The 13,085-nt window shown below is 44.4% G+C and overlaps 2 protein-coding genes across 2 annotated transcripts in view; both read left to right on the forward strand.

Annotated features, from left to right (window-relative positions):
• Positions 1–1,975, forward strand: part of LOC122921989 (cholesterol 24-hydroxylase-like) — a 33,290-nt gene extending 31,315 nt beyond the window's left edge. The window contains exon 15 of the mRNA XM_044272368.1: positions 1,544–1,975. Coding sequence (XP_044128303.1) covers positions 1,544–1,705 — 162 coding nt within the window. The 3' untranslated portion in view covers positions 1,706–1,975. The remainder of the gene's footprint in view (positions 1–1,543) is intronic.
• A 656-nt stretch (positions 1,976–2,631) lies between these two features.
• LOC122922015 (cholesterol 24-hydroxylase-like) lies at positions 2,632–12,807 on the forward strand. Its single transcript, XM_044272409.1, has 6 exons — positions 2,632–2,815; positions 6,067–6,144; positions 8,623–8,704; positions 10,195–10,265; positions 12,028–12,114; positions 12,648–12,807. The coding sequence occupies exons 1-6, from the start codon at positions 2,679–2,681 to the stop codon at positions 12,805–12,807; spliced, it is 615 nt and encodes a 204-aa protein (XP_044128344.1). The 5' UTR covers positions 2,632–2,678.
• Positions 12,808–13,085: the final 278 nt, after the last annotated feature.

Genomic DNA, 13,085 nt, shown 5'->3' on the forward strand with positions numbered 1-13,085 from the left:
AGGGGGGACATACAGTATGGGCATAACGACTGTGAAGGGGGCACAATGTGGGCATAACGACTGTGAAGGGGGCACAATGTGGGCATAACGACTGTGAAGAGGGCACATGTGGACATAACTACTGTGAAGGGGGGGACATACAGTATGGGCATAACGACTGTGAAGGGGGCACAATGTGGGCATAACGACTGTGAAGGGGGCACAATGTGGGCATAACGACTGTGAAGAGGGCACATGTGGACATAACTACTGTGAAGGAGGCACAATGTGGGCATAACTACTGTGAAGGAGGCACAATGTTGGCATTACTACTGTGTGCTGACACAAAGGGGGAATAATTACTATATGGGGGCATTAAAGGGACTGGGTGTATATAGTTATGTTTTTGGCGCAGTTAGAAGCCTGGACGAGTATGAAAAGAATTGCCATTTTGGGTTATGAGTGCCGCACATATTGTTCCTCTTTGTGTTTTTTAAAAGTTGGGAGGTAAGTAATTGAGTAGCTAAGTGATAGTAATAGAAGTGAGGGAGAGCGAGCCCTCCCCAGTCACCCGGCAATGAGTGTCCAGTCTTATTCTAGGAGCAGAACTTGCCCATAAGATGTCCAAAAATTAAAAATAACATTGCGAGATCCAAACAGGAGAGTTATGAAAAAGGTATCGAAATTTTGGTAACAGTTTCCCTTTAAGTAAATGAATTCTGCCTACCACACTAAGAGGGAGAGACTTCACAGCGGACTCCTTATTAGTTGTATTAGGGTAAGACAATAAACTTTAATTCGACTCTGTCGAATCCTTGCTGGAGACTGAGAAGTTCCACAACAATTATCAGTGTAGCAAGCGTCTAGCTGGCGACGTGCCCGTATCCCCAGGTAAATTGTTTGGTTTGCCCACACCAGTAGAGCAGGAAGCACATTTGTTGCCGTCTCATCTACAGCCAGTTAACTCTGACACAGGAGAAGGACTCGAATAAGCGAAAAAAATGAAACCTTGGTGTCAGAGATTCCTCTCCCATAGCGGGATCAGCAACCTCCAGGACTGCAGCTGTTGTGAAGTTCCAAGCACGCTGTATTCACTTCTATGAGAGTTCTGAGAACAGCCGAGCAAGAGTGCATGCTGGGAGTGGTAGTTTCTTCAGCAGGAGTGCCGGTCACTGACCGCTGTCCTATACCGGGCTCTTTTCAGATTTTGCTTTGGAATTTGCCAATGACAGTGGCAAGTAAACAGATGAGGGCTAAGAGCTGTATGGAGCCCATGGACATTCACCAATGGCGTCTTCTAACCCATTTATCTATTTTTATAAAAGTAATCCTTTTTGGGGGATCTGTATCAGGAAAAGGGAATGATATCCTGGAGCTCAACACTCCACTATCATTATGTTAGGACAAGATCCTAAGTACCACAAATAGCGGAGACTCCACATCTAGAATCTCAGAGGACGGAGGTCACCAAAGTGTTATCATTGGGAAGAAATGCATTTTATAATCTAGTGATGTACAAATGTGACAACCTGCCCCATGTCATGTCTGCGTTCTCTCTGTACAGATGGAGTCAAAGGTCATCATGGCCAAGCTCCTGCAGAGATTTGAGTTTGAGATGGTGGAAGGACAGAGCTTCAGGATCTTGGACACTGGGAGCCTACGTCCTATGGATGGTGTGATCTGCAGACTGAGACCCCGAGCAGAGCACAAATCCAGAAAACAATAATAAAGTCATCAATAATGAAGACATCAGAAGTCAGACGTTAGATTTGTTCTTAATTAGTATATGACCGCTCCAAATAGGGAGCAAATGATCTGCTGTCATGTGTTACTCTACTCCTCGTGTTCCTCCTCCTGCTGTCTTTAGGTTAGCATAAAGCCCACAGGATCTGTCTACACTGGGTTTGTTTGTAGTCTGTTACCATGGAGACACATAAGCGCTGTGTACACATAAGTTTCGACTATTCTTTGTGTTGATTATATGTTATCAATAAAAAAATGGAATCGTTCTTCACATTGATTTTGTGTGCTGAGTGCTGACTTTTCTGTAGCCTGTGCATTATCATACACGGACGAATGATGCCCTCTTGACATGTCCACACAAAATTTGTCTGGCGTTTTGTAACCATAAAAAAACGGTGATAGTTTTTTCTGGTCTTTTTTGAAGTGGTGTTTGTTTGTAACAACTGTATGAACACATATTTTCTTTTGCCTATTTTCCCCTATAGAAAAGGAAATGGAAAAACAGCAGGGACTTAATGCCAGAGCTTCAACATGCTGCGTTAAAAAAATAAAAAACAACGAAAAAAATTCTACCAAATTAGCAAAAATGCCCAAAGCAAAAAAATAAAAATAAAGTCTGTGTCCCCTGTTTCATATTTCCTATAGACTCTCAGCTAACATCTAGAGGCGACATTATTACTGGAAAAAAAAAAAAAAAAAAAAAAAGCATAAAAAAATGATATACAAGATTGGCCACTAAAAAGCTTTGTGTCAGTCCACCCTTAGCGTGCTTTCTCCAGAATCCCTCCCCCTCCTAGACTTTTTCTATATATCTGACCTGTAGTAAACTTCCTGGGGGAGGGCTGATCATACAGGAATGCTTTATAGTGCAGCATACACTAACCAGCCTGGTCACAGATCCTCCACAACCTCAGTCCTGTCCTCGCTCCCCAAGTGTCTCCACCGCAGCACAGGACATGGGGGTTTGGGGTTTTATTGCTGGGGCTGTTTTTCTGCTCCTGATCTTGGCCGTCATAGGTTTCCTTCTGGTCTGTGGATATATCTACTACCTCCACTTAAAATATGACCACATCCCTGGACCCCCCAGAGACAAGTAAGTTCTGCAACTTTCTAATAATTTTCTAAGATCTCTTTCCCTTTCCCTTTTTTACTGGGATCGTAACAATTTCAGGGCAACGCAGCGATGTGGGAAGAACAATAATGCCAAAGAATAGATAAAAAGGTGAAAAGATTCTTGTGTCCTGCTGCAGGGCTTGTTACAGAAGAGAGCACTGATACACTGTAACGAGCCGTGCGCTGTCCTATGGACGGTATCAGCCCAGGTTTTCAGCCTCTTCAAGTAATGTTGTCAATCATTGACAGCAAGCGCTGGTAGATTCTACATCTCTGTGCAAAGATTCAGCAAAATCTAAATGCATTTTCCATTTTTTTCCCCCGCTTTGCATCTTGCTAACCTTTTTGCTTACTCAGCTTATAGTAGGCTTTGCCCTCTATGACATTGGCTCCAATGTACAGGGTCTGCTATCTGGCTATCTGTGTGGTAGATAAGGCATTTTGAACTTTACCTTGAGACAAGAAAATCCTCCCAGTTATATCATAGCAGCAGCTGATAAAACACAAGACACCTCACCTGTTGTGTAGGACATTAGACAAGTAATTCATTGTAACAATTCTCCAGAAATCTAGTAACTATAACCTGTAATATTATTACACTCCAGAAATCCATCCAGGCCCCTCTTCATCTCTTCCAATATTAAGAATAATCTTTATTTCTATAGAGTCACCATATTCTGCAGAGCTTTACAATTCAGAAGGTTCATGCGCAAAACAAAGACATCACAAAGTTACTGGAAATGCAAAGTTACTGCAAATGCATCGCGCCCGCACGGAATCCAGACCCATTCATTTCAATGGGTCTGTGTACGTGAGCGTTGGTTTTCACGCATCACTTGAAAATCGCAGCATGTTCTATATTCAGCTTTTTTCACGCAACGCTGGCCCCGTAAAAGTGAATGGGGCTGCGTGAAAAACGCATCACATCCGCAAGCAAGTGCAGATGCGATGCGATTTTCACGGACAGTTGCTAAGAGATGGTGTTTGTAAACATTCAGTTTTTCACCCCGCGCGTGAAAAACGCATCAATGCGCATTTCACCCGCGCGATAAAAACTGAACAACTGAACGCGATCGTAAACAAAACTGAATGACTTGTTTGCAAAATCGCGTCGTTTTCACTGAACGGATCCGGACCTAATCCTGCAAGGGGCGTAAAAGAGTGAAGGCCCTGCTCGCAAGGGCTTACAATCTATGAGGCAGTGGGGATGACACAAAAGGTAGTTGATTGGTGTATGAAGTGCTCCAGCCATCTTTGTACTGAAAGGAATGGTGCAAGCCGATCTGCGTGTGCTAGTGCTTTGGGTGTAGGGATTACTGTCAGAACATCGAGTTCAGCTCTGAGAAGTTGGTGGGAAGAGGTTACTCGGGGAATAGTCATTTTATGTAGCTTGATAAGCCTGCCTGAAAATATGTGTTTTTAAGGCACATTTGAAGGTAGGGAAGTTGGAGAAGGACCTGATATTCCAGGGCAGATCATTCCAGAGAGTAGGTGCAGCTCGAGAAAAGTCTTGAAGATGGGAGTGAGAGCTACGAATTATGGAGGATGTTAATCTTAGGTCACTGGCAGAACGGAGAGCACGAGTAGGGTGGTAGACGGAAATGAAGGAGGAGATGTATGGAGGTTTAGTACTGTGGGTGAGGGTGAGAAGTTTGAACAGTGCTGGATGGGCAACCAGTGAAGTGATTGGCATAGGCTAGAACCATCAGTGTAGCGGGTGAATAGATAGATTTGCCTGGCTGCAGCATTTCGGACAGACTGAAGGGCTGAGAGTTTAGTCAGAGGAAGACCAATTAGTATTGAATTACAGTCAAGATGAGAATGGATCAAAGCAACAACAAGAGTTTTGGCCGTTTCCACCAGGGGTGGATTGGCCATAGACCTTACAGGAAAATTTACCGGTGGGCTGATGCCCAGGGGGCCGCCTGAACCCTACTCATGGCCGGCCAGTAGGGCCCGACTACAAAACGGGGCGACTTTTAGTATTTTTTTCAGGGCCACTTTAAGTTCCCAGTTTACCCCTGGTTTCCACCATAAGAAAGGGCAGGTTCTGGACAAGTTCTTGAGGTGCAAACGACAAGAGTGAGCGAGTGATTGGATATGGGGAACAAAGGAACGACCCGAGTCACACATGACCCCAAGACAGCGGGTGTGCTGCCCAGGACCAGGAGTTATGATACCGCAGACGAGATTGAAATATCAAGTTTAGGTGGGTTAGTAGAGGGGGAAAGACAAGAAGTTCAGTTCTGAGAGGTTCAGCTTTAGATCCAGAGAGGACATGATGTTAGAGACAGCTGCCAGAAAATTACTGATGTTTTGGAGTACAGAGGGGGTGATGTCAGGAGATGAAGTGTATAGTTTTGGGTCGTCAGCATAGAGATGGTACTGAAAGCCAAATGGGGGCTGTGTAGAGAGAGAAGAGAAGAGGACATAGGACAGAACCCTGAGGAACCCCAACATCAAGAGGAACATCAAGAGCCAGTGAATGGAACACTAAAGGAGCAGCCAGAGAGATATGAAGAGAACCAGGAGAGAGCAGTGTCCTCAAAGGGTCCTCTCACTTCAGTAAGTGGCATTTATCATGTGGAGAAAGTTAATACGAGGCACTTACTAATGTATTGTTATTACCCATATTGCTTCCTTTGCTGGCTGGATTCATTTTTCCATCAATTATACACTGCTCGTTTCCATGGTTACAGACCACCCTGCAATCCATCAGTTGTGGTCATTCTTGCACAATATAGGAAAAAACACTAGCCTATGTGCGCTCCCATGGTCCCGGCCACCAGAGAGGATGCCGCTTTTTCCTATAGTGTGCAAGCACGACCACCACTGAGGGATTGCAGGGTGGTATGTAACCATGGAAACAAGCAGTCTATAATGTGATGGAAAAATGAATCCAGCCAGCAAAGGAAGCAATATGGGTAATAACAATACATTAGTAAGTGCCTTGTATTAATGTTCTCTACATGATAAATGCCACTTGCTGAAGTGAGAGAACCCGTTTAATGACTATTGAGTGGAGAGTGTATGAAACTAGCAACCAATCACAGTGAAGCTTTCATTCCATATTCTGCCCTTGAAATATGAAATCTGCCGCCCCCAGCAGCCAATCACAGCCCAGATTTGTATTTCAAGGGCAGAATACGGAATGAAAGCTGCACTGTGATTGGCTGCTGCGGGCGGCATACAATCTTCTATTGATTTACTGTTGTTGTATTTGATTTGCAGCCTTTTACTGGGACACTTGCCATCACTGATGAAGATGATGAGGAATAGCGAGATAATTTATGACTCCTTCTTTGAATGGTAAGTAACGTTACCTGTAGCCGAGCATGCATGTGTTCTCAGTTGGGGGAGAGGAATAAGACGCCTCTGACATTTGGCTATCTCTTCGGCCTCATGCACACGACCGTGCCGTTTTTTGCGGTCCGCAAATCGCGGATCCGCAAAAAACGGAAGTCGCCCGTGTGCCTTCCGCAATCTGCGGAACGGGCGGCCCATTGTAGACCATGGAACAGAGCAACGGAAGTGCTATCCGCATCTTTTGCGGCCCCATTGAAGTAAATGGGTCCGCACCCGAGCCGCAAAAACTGCGGCTCGGATGCGGACCACAACTACGGTCGTGTGCATGAGGCCTTCTTCTGTAAAGGGAGAATTGAGTCACCCCTATAGATGACTGTACTGTTCTCTACAGCGGCCAACACAAGATGGCGCACAGTATATATTTTTTGTAGTCTGTTCAATGACTGTTGCTGTATAGCGGTTTACGTCAGAGGTATATGTCCAACATATAGACAAAGGCAGTGTGAACAGAGTCTAAAGAGAATGGGGGTCTCACAGGCAGGGGCGGATTGGCCATAGACCTTACAGGAAAATTTCCCAGTGGGCCAATGCTAACGGCCGGCCAGTGAAAGTTTTTGGGGAAGTATTTTGTGCTGCTGGCAGTATTTTGTGATGGACTGAGGTATTTGGCTCTGTTGTGGTGGTATAATGTGCCGCAATATGGTATTGCTGGCCCTGCCTTCCATCAATTTGGACCCATCTACAAAACGGGGCCACTTTTAGTATTTTTTTTCAGGGCCACTTTAAGTTCCCAGTCCGCCCCTTCTCACAGGGGTTAACCAACCTCAATAAAAAAATTATTGACAGACAAGAAACGGTGTCAGAGATTGGCTATACAGTGATCATATGTCACGATCAGTGTGGGGGGGGGGGGAAACTCCACACTGAACACAGGAGGGAAGGAGAACAGTAACTGGGCCTGGAAACTAGGGAAGAAACAGGTCACCTACTAGACAACCCTAATCCGGGCCCTGACTACCTGTCAGTATGAATAGACCTTGAAGGTAGGAATATTCATAAGCAGGATACCTAGGCCCTGATTTTCCTATAAGGCCCTGGAATAAGTATAGGACCAGAGACAACCCATTCCTCCCCAGATGGACAGTACGGAGATTGGTGGGGCTTTTTAAAAGCTGAGTGTTTTTTTTCCTGCCTGAAACTAATATTTTATTGAGGTTGGACTATTCCTTTAAGACATGACATGTCAGAGAGTTGATGATCATGTAGTATTTGAGATGGATCATAACTATTGACCAGGTCATGGACAGTACATGAAACTGAGATGGTCTGGCATAGAAGAACTCTGCTTGACAATGAGAAGCGAACTGAGAACTTTTTTTATGATGTAGTCAAAATTTCTTGGGACATTACTGCTCTCTACTAGAAGGGCACACTTCAATTGCTTTCAATATACTGACTATCTGGTTGAATGCCCATTAGGTTATCATAGTGGAAATGACATTCTTCATGGTTCTTCTGGCGCTATGATGGTTTATTGGTTTCTTTACATCTCTTTCTGTATGGTGCCGATCGTGGAGCTTTGGGGGGGGGAGGGGGAAGGACGGTCATGGTCTTCCGGGGGTTTTATACTTGATCAATCATCATCTTTATGTCTGTCATTTCATGTATGACTCCCATTTTTGTTGTGGAACATATCTTGGCAGAACCAATAAGTTTAAAAAAATAAAATAGCTCCAACAGTGGCCCTGTGCTGGCGGCTCACACGTCTGAAACTGGGAAAAGAGGCAAAGGGCATTTGGGTTCATCCTGGATCTACATTAGATGGATGTGAAGGCCAAAAATCTCTGGTCAACGAGGTGTAGAAGTAGTTGCATCTCTCCAGGTTAGTGACGGAAAGAGTTTCCCATAGCATTAGCTTGCTCCAATTCCAAAGAATTCTTGGATACCACAAGATCAGTCTTAAAGGGGTTGTGCAGTGGCTTAATATTGATGACCTATCCATCAAATCAGTGAGAGCCTGACTCCTGGCACCTCCACCAATCAGCTGTTTAAAGGGAAAATGACGCTTGTGCGAGCCCGTTTCCTCTCAAGATCACCCGTTGTCTCCTTTGTAGAGGTGGCGCAGTGTAATTACAACTGCTTTGTCCCATAAAAGTGAACTGGTCTGACTCCTGATAGCTGTATCCTAACAGCAGTAGTCTTCTCCACTAAGCTAAAGGTCAGACTATGATACTGTTGTAGTGCTGGGACTTTGGGTAGATGGGGGCCTGCATGCATGTGTTCTCAGTGGCAAGTAAGCCCAGGGTATATCTCCCTGACAGCCATAGGATCAGATATGTTGATGTCTAACATGCGTGATCCTTTTTCCCCCAAAATCTGCAGTAGAAGAGATTTGGGAGGCCCCAGTGCAAATGAGATGACGACATGAGTAGGTTTGGCCAACATTACTCTAATGCATATATGTGATGGTATCTTTTCTAGGATAGAGAGGTACGGTCCGGTAATACGTCTCAATGGATTCCACAAAGTGATGATCTTTGTTGTCAGCCCAGAAGGAGTTAAGGTAAGAGACCAAGCACTCCTAGATATATTCAGATTATTCCTGCTTTCAAGGGAGTAGTGTTGCCTCTAATTTCAGATTGCTCATCCATAATCGTAAATTCTAATTATGCCCCTTTTGTGTCCCCAAGGACAAGGCTTACAAATGCCCTCTGCATGATAGGTTATCACGGGTCTGACTAATTCATATCAGAATACTTGCTCACATTCTATCTGGAAGTTCCAAGTAAGGCTAGGTTCACTCCCGTAATGGAGGTTTGGACAAGGAACCGCTGGTTGCAGTAGTATTTTGCATGGCAGAATGCCAGTATTACAGCACTGGGTGTGGAACTTCTCTGTCAACCAACAGATTTGGTTTTGGGCGAATCCTAAGGGCTTTATTCTGGCAGTCCACTGGTATTCACCCTTCAACTCCTATACAGGGATCTGGACTTTGCTGCAGGGGAACCACCAGGCTGCTGCCTCCTGGAGTGGTCTCTGTTTGGTTACCAATTGACCTAATGGGGGTCAGAGACACCGATGCAGGGCAGGGAGGGGTTCGGCAAAGCTGTAGTCAGGGACAGGCCAAAGTCACGGCTGGCAGAGTATTTGCAATGTTTGAATTGTTTGGAGGTCAGGGTAGGCACAGGTCAGGAAGCAGAGGGTCAGAATACAGGGTCAGAGGTCGGTAAACGGGCAAACAACAGAATACAGAACACCTAGCAGGAGCTTAGCACGCTAAGGAACCTAAATGCTCAGGCACCTTTCTACAAGGGAAGGCTGCCAGCCATGGGCTGGTGAAGATTAGGGTGCACATACGCTGGTGTTATAAAAGCCAGAGGGAGCACTCGCTTGCCCATCAGGTAGCAGTAGAGGGTCCCTGCTGGCAAGCAGGCCGCAGCTTGCATGGGGAGCCAGAGCAAACCTGGTGGCCGGACCCACCAGGAAGAAGGCAATGGGGGGAGGGTCCAGGCCGCTAGGAGCAAAGCAGCAATGGCTCACAGCCGCCACTGTAACTGCCAGAATCTTAATGGACGCCATTACAGTCCATGGGCTCCGTCATGCGCCGGTGATGTCTAGGTTACCTTAGATAAGAAGCTACTGCATAGAAATGCGTGGTAGACTGCTATACACAGGGACAGGGTATTAAGGTATACCACTGGTATACAGGGCTTCTTTTTACAATGGGAGCCTACGGGCCACCTAGACAGTGGGATATGTCACAGTCTAAGGTTGGAGATATATGGCAGGAGATCCTCCTGACGTATACCTCCATCATAAGCTCCCAATAAGATGTGAACAGAGCCTCACAATGGAAATACCCACCAAACTGCAACTCGTACTGTTATGTCGTCTGGGTCATACAAGGTGGTGGAAGCAGATGATCCCTACCTCCTAAAGCAAAGTGGAACCCAAGGTCTTAAAAATGCACCTTCTTGGACCACTCTGTAAATAAAAAAACTGGTCTCCTATTATGCACTTTGTTATAATTAACTTTTATATTTTTTTTTATAGGAATTTTTGTTATCACCAAAATATACCAAAGATGATTTCTATGATGTTCTGCACAACCTGTTCGGAGCGAGGTTAGTTGACTTAGCTATAGAAATGTCTATATTTTTATTTATTAAGCTCTTGTTAACAGTGGCCTTGCCTTAGGGGGTCGGATAATGAGACCTGGTGCTCAAAGACATGTAACAGTACAGCAATGCAATACATAGCAAGTACTGGGAGATATAGCAGCTTAAAGGGGATGTCTCACTTCAGCAAATAGAAAAAAATGTGTATAGCAGCACAGCGAAAAAATTAATAAAACCTTATCTTGTGGTGGTGCCAGCCGTGTTGGGAGCCAGTCTGAAGTTCCCCCTTGGATGCCTCATATATGAAAAAAACGCAGCACTCACTTGTCTTCAATTCTGTGGAATTTATTTCACCAGCAATAATGCGATGTTTCGACCGTAATGGTCTTTCTCACTTCAGCAAATGTCATTTATCATGTAGAGAAATTTAATACAAGACACGTTATAATACAGGGTGGGCCATTTATATGGATACACCTTAATAAAAATGGGAATGGTTGGTGATATTAACTTATTGGGAATTTCACAAGAAAAAACAATGGTGTGCTTGGTTTTAACGTAACTTTATTTACAAGTTTCTGACCACTTATAAAATGTGTTCAATGTGCTGCCCATTGTGTTGGATTGTCAATGCAACCCTCTTCTCCCACTCTTCACACACCGATAGCCACACCGCAGGAGAAATGCGAGCACAGGCTTCCAGTATCTGCTGTGAAGATACGAGATGTGCAGCACCTGAAACTACGGATACTGGAAGCCTGTGCTCGCATTTCTCCTGCGGTGTTGCTATCAGTGTGTGAAGAGTGGGAGAAGAGGGTTGCATTGACAATCCAACACAATGGGCAGCACATTGAACACATTTTATAAGTGGTCAGAAACTTGTAAATAATCAAGCAGACCATTGTTTTTCTTGTGGAATTCCCAATAAGTTTGATGTGTCACATGACCCTCTTCCTATTGAAAAAACAAAAGTTGGATTCAAAATGGCCACCATGGTCACCACCCATCTTGAAAAGTTTCCCCCCTCACATATACTAATGTGCCACAAACAGGAAGTTAATATCACCAACCATTCCCATTTTATTAATGTGTATCCATATAAATGGCCCTCCCTGTATATTGTTATAATCCATATTGCTTCCTTTGATGGCTAGACTCATTTTTCCATCACATTATACGCTTCTCTTTTTCATGGTTACAACCACCCTTCAATCCAGCATTGGTGGCCATGCTCGCACGCAATAGGAAAAATGGTTTTCCTATGATTTTGGCCACCAGAAAGGCAAGTGCTTTTTTCTATAGTGTGCAAGCACGGCCACCGATGCTGGATTGAAGGGTGGTCGAAACCGTGGAAACGAGAAGTGCATAATGCGATGGAGTCTAGCCACCAAAGCAATATGGATAATACCAATACATTAGTAAGTGCCTTGTGTTAACTTTCTCTACATGATAAATGCCACTTGCTGAAGTGAGAGGACCCCTTTAAACATAGCATATGAATTCTGGCAACTTCTAGCAACATAACAGCTCATCTAGGTGGTATCGCCACTGCAGCAGGGTCAAGCTGCAACTCATAGTTAGGGGCAGAGCTGATTTCCAGCCCTCTTACATATGGTCCTTCTTGACTCAATATTGCTCTTTCCTTAATATCCTGAAGGTTATTGTCCAGGTTCTTGTGATTCAGTGGTTGACATCTAACCTTGACTTTTGTTTCTCAGGTTGGTTGTGTTGTGTGTGATTTCTCTTATTTGGTTGTTTTTACTTTTAGATTTATGGGAAGAAGTTTGCTCGCAGATCAGAACTATGACCACTGGCACAAACAAAGGAGGATTATGGATCCAGCATTCAAAAAAGCGTGAGTACCTCAGGAGGTGGATGCTGTTAGATCTGATGGTTCCAGGTGTTGGTTGGCATGACCGTGGACCAAGAGTTAAGTTGGTCGTACAAATGCTAATTTCAGCAAGACCAATGTGTATGGGACCTCCCAACTCTCAGCCAACGGCATATGACGGGGAAAGTAAAGATCGGACATGTTGAATTTCTACTGCTTAATCCTTTTGTTCTTGGGTAGATATCTATGTAAGGCTTTTTCTTTTTCCTTGTTCAAGACACATCCACACTTGACCCGTCACAACCTGCATGTACAATAAATGGGGCGGTCGAGATAAATTGCTGTCTAATGCGTATGACCAGCCTTATGTATATGGCAAGCTTCTTCTTGTGTTAGGACTAACCAGATGGATGTGAAAATACAAGATTACTCCTAACTGACCTGCAGTAAAATGGCGACATATGACGTGACTGATAATAAGCACTGACCTCATCTTACATGCCAGTTTTTGTACTGTAGAACTTCATGAATAATGTATGTGGTGCCATTCTTTCCAGCAACTTACTAGAGTCCTTGGGAATTTTTAATGAAAAAGCAGAGGAATTGATGGACAGACTAACAGAAAAGGCCGACTGGAAAAGCCAGGTTGGGATGCACAATATGATGAATAGAGTCACACTGGACGTCATAGCCAAGGTAACTCTCAGCATTTCATAGAACACTTTGCATAGTTGCCAGTCTTGAATTTGCAGGGACTGTTCCTAAGATTTAGAGACAGTCCTAGCAAATTCAGGCTGTCCCAGGTTGAAAATGGGTGGGAATTATGTAGACCCAAACCATAAGTGATTGGTCCCTGATGGGTTTGAGCGTTCCCAGGGCAGGGCTTACATGCACTAAATATAAACTAACTACGATACTGGTTAGTATAATATTGTGAGGTGGGACTGGTAACATCACTGTTGTGCTGATATTACTTGACTACCTCCTGCTTAATA

This window comes from Bufo gargarizans, chromosome 11 (assembly GCF_014858855.1).
Source record: "Bufo gargarizans isolate SCDJY-AF-19 chromosome 11, ASM1485885v1, whole genome shotgun sequence".
Taxonomy (NCBI): Eukaryota; Metazoa; Chordata; class Amphibia; order Anura; family Bufonidae; genus Bufo; species Bufo gargarizans.